The sequence below is a fragment of the Lathyrus oleraceus genome, chromosome 6 (assembly GCF_024323335.1).
Source record: "Lathyrus oleraceus cultivar Zhongwan6 chromosome 6, CAAS_Psat_ZW6_1.0, whole genome shotgun sequence".
NCBI lineage: Eukaryota > Viridiplantae > Streptophyta > Magnoliopsida > Fabales > Fabaceae > Lathyrus > Lathyrus oleraceus.
The window spans coordinates 280,539,568-280,541,258 of NC_066584.1; the positions used below are offsets into that span (position 1 = coordinate 280,539,568).

General features: G+C 38.2%; 1 protein-coding gene across 1 annotated transcript; it reads left to right on the forward strand.

Moving 5' to 3' along the window:
* The first annotated feature begins 528 nt into the window (after nucleotides 1-528).
* LOC127095180 (uncharacterized mitochondrial protein AtMg00860-like) lies at nucleotides 529-1,421 on the forward strand. Its single transcript, XM_051033908.1, has 3 exons — nucleotides 529-674; nucleotides 753-1,271; nucleotides 1,358-1,421. The coding sequence occupies exons 1-3, from the start codon at nucleotides 529-531 to the stop codon at nucleotides 1,419-1,421; spliced, it is 729 nt and encodes a 242-aa protein (XP_050889865.1).
* Nucleotides 1,422-1,691: the final 270 nt, after the last annotated feature.

The window sequence follows — 1,691 nt, forward strand, 5'->3', positions numbered from 1 at the left end:
ATTGAATGTTTTGTTGGTGGCGACACCTTAGATTGTCGTGTAATTATTAAAATATAAGTTTCGGGGTTTAAAGTGTTATATAGTTGTATCAGAGCAGGTTAATCTGTCCGGCCAGGTTTTATAATGTTGTTTGTTCCCTGATACGCGACATGTATGTGAAAGACTGTCGGTACTCGTTTGTTTTTCTAACCGCTTGTCTATAGGAGCAGGATTGAAACAAGTGAGGGAGAATCTTATGCTTCTCTGAGATGTTTCAGAAGTGGGGAGTTGGTTCGTCGTGTCGTTGTTTGTAAGAGTGCGGATTGTTGGATGAGTCTGTGTTATTTCCTGACTTTGGTTTAAAGGAAGATTCGAAGTTCATATCAATTGTTTCGATAAGACAACATCATTTCAACTGGAAGATCTACTTGAAAAGAAGTATGTTCGTCTGAGTGTTTTATCGTGGGATGCCCCGATGTTGTTAGTGAAGAATAAGGGAAGTAGTATGAGGATATGTATGAACTAAGATAGCTGAATAAGGGGACTATCATGAACAAGTATCCACTTTTGAGGATTGATGATTTGATGGATCATTTGGTAGGTGCTTGTGTGTTTAGAAATATAGATTTCTGTTTGGGTTATTATCAGATTCGCATGAAGCCGAAAGATATCCCAAAGACTGCTTTTAGAACGAGGTATGGTCACTACGAGTATTAGGTAAGGTCGTTTGGCGTGTATAATGTTCCTAGAGTGTTCCTGGAATACATGAATAGATTATTTCATTCGTATTTAGACCAGTTCATGGTTGTGTTTATAGATGACATCCTGATATATTCGAAGTCTGGTGAAGAGGATATGGAGCATCTGAGAATTGTATTGTACACATTAAAAGAGAACCAGTTGTACGCAAAGTTGTCCAAGAGCGAGTTTTGGTTAAGAGAAGTGAGTTTCCTTGGTCATATGATTTCTAATGGTTGTATAATTGTGGATCCTACGAAGATAGATGTTGTGTTACAATGGGAGACTCCAAAGTCTGTTACTGAAATTAGAAGTTTTCTTGGGTTGACTGGTTACTACAGAAAGTTCATTGAAGGTTTTTCGAAGTTAGCATTGTCGTTGGCTCATTTGACTCGAAATGGTCAAGCCTATTTCTGGGATGTGCATTATGAAGAGAGTTTCCAAGAACTCAAGAAGAAGTTGACGTCTGCTCCAGTTTTGATTTTGCCGAATCCAAGTGAGATCTTTGTTGTATATTGTGATGCTTCGAAGATGGGTCTGGGAGATGTGTTGATGTAAAATGGTTAGGTGGTAGCTTACTCTTTTAGACAGTTGATAGTTCATGAGAGGAATTATCCTACACATGATATTAAATTGGCAGCAATGGTGTTCGTGTTGAAGATTTGGAGGAACTACCTGTTTGGCTCCAGATTTCAGATGTTTAGTGATCACAAGAGTTTGAAATATTTATTTCATTAGAAGGAATTGAATATGAGGCAGAGGAGATGGCTCGAGTTTCTGAAAGATAATGATTTTGGCTTGAGTCACCATCCGTGCAAGGCTAATGTTGTAGCCGACGCATTGAGCAGGAAGTCTTTTCATATGTCTATGTTGATAGTTTGAGAGCTATAGTTAATTGAGCAATTAAAAGAAATGAGTTTGGTGTGCAAAGAGACTCCTAGTAGTGTGAAGTTTGGCATGTTGAAATTGACAAG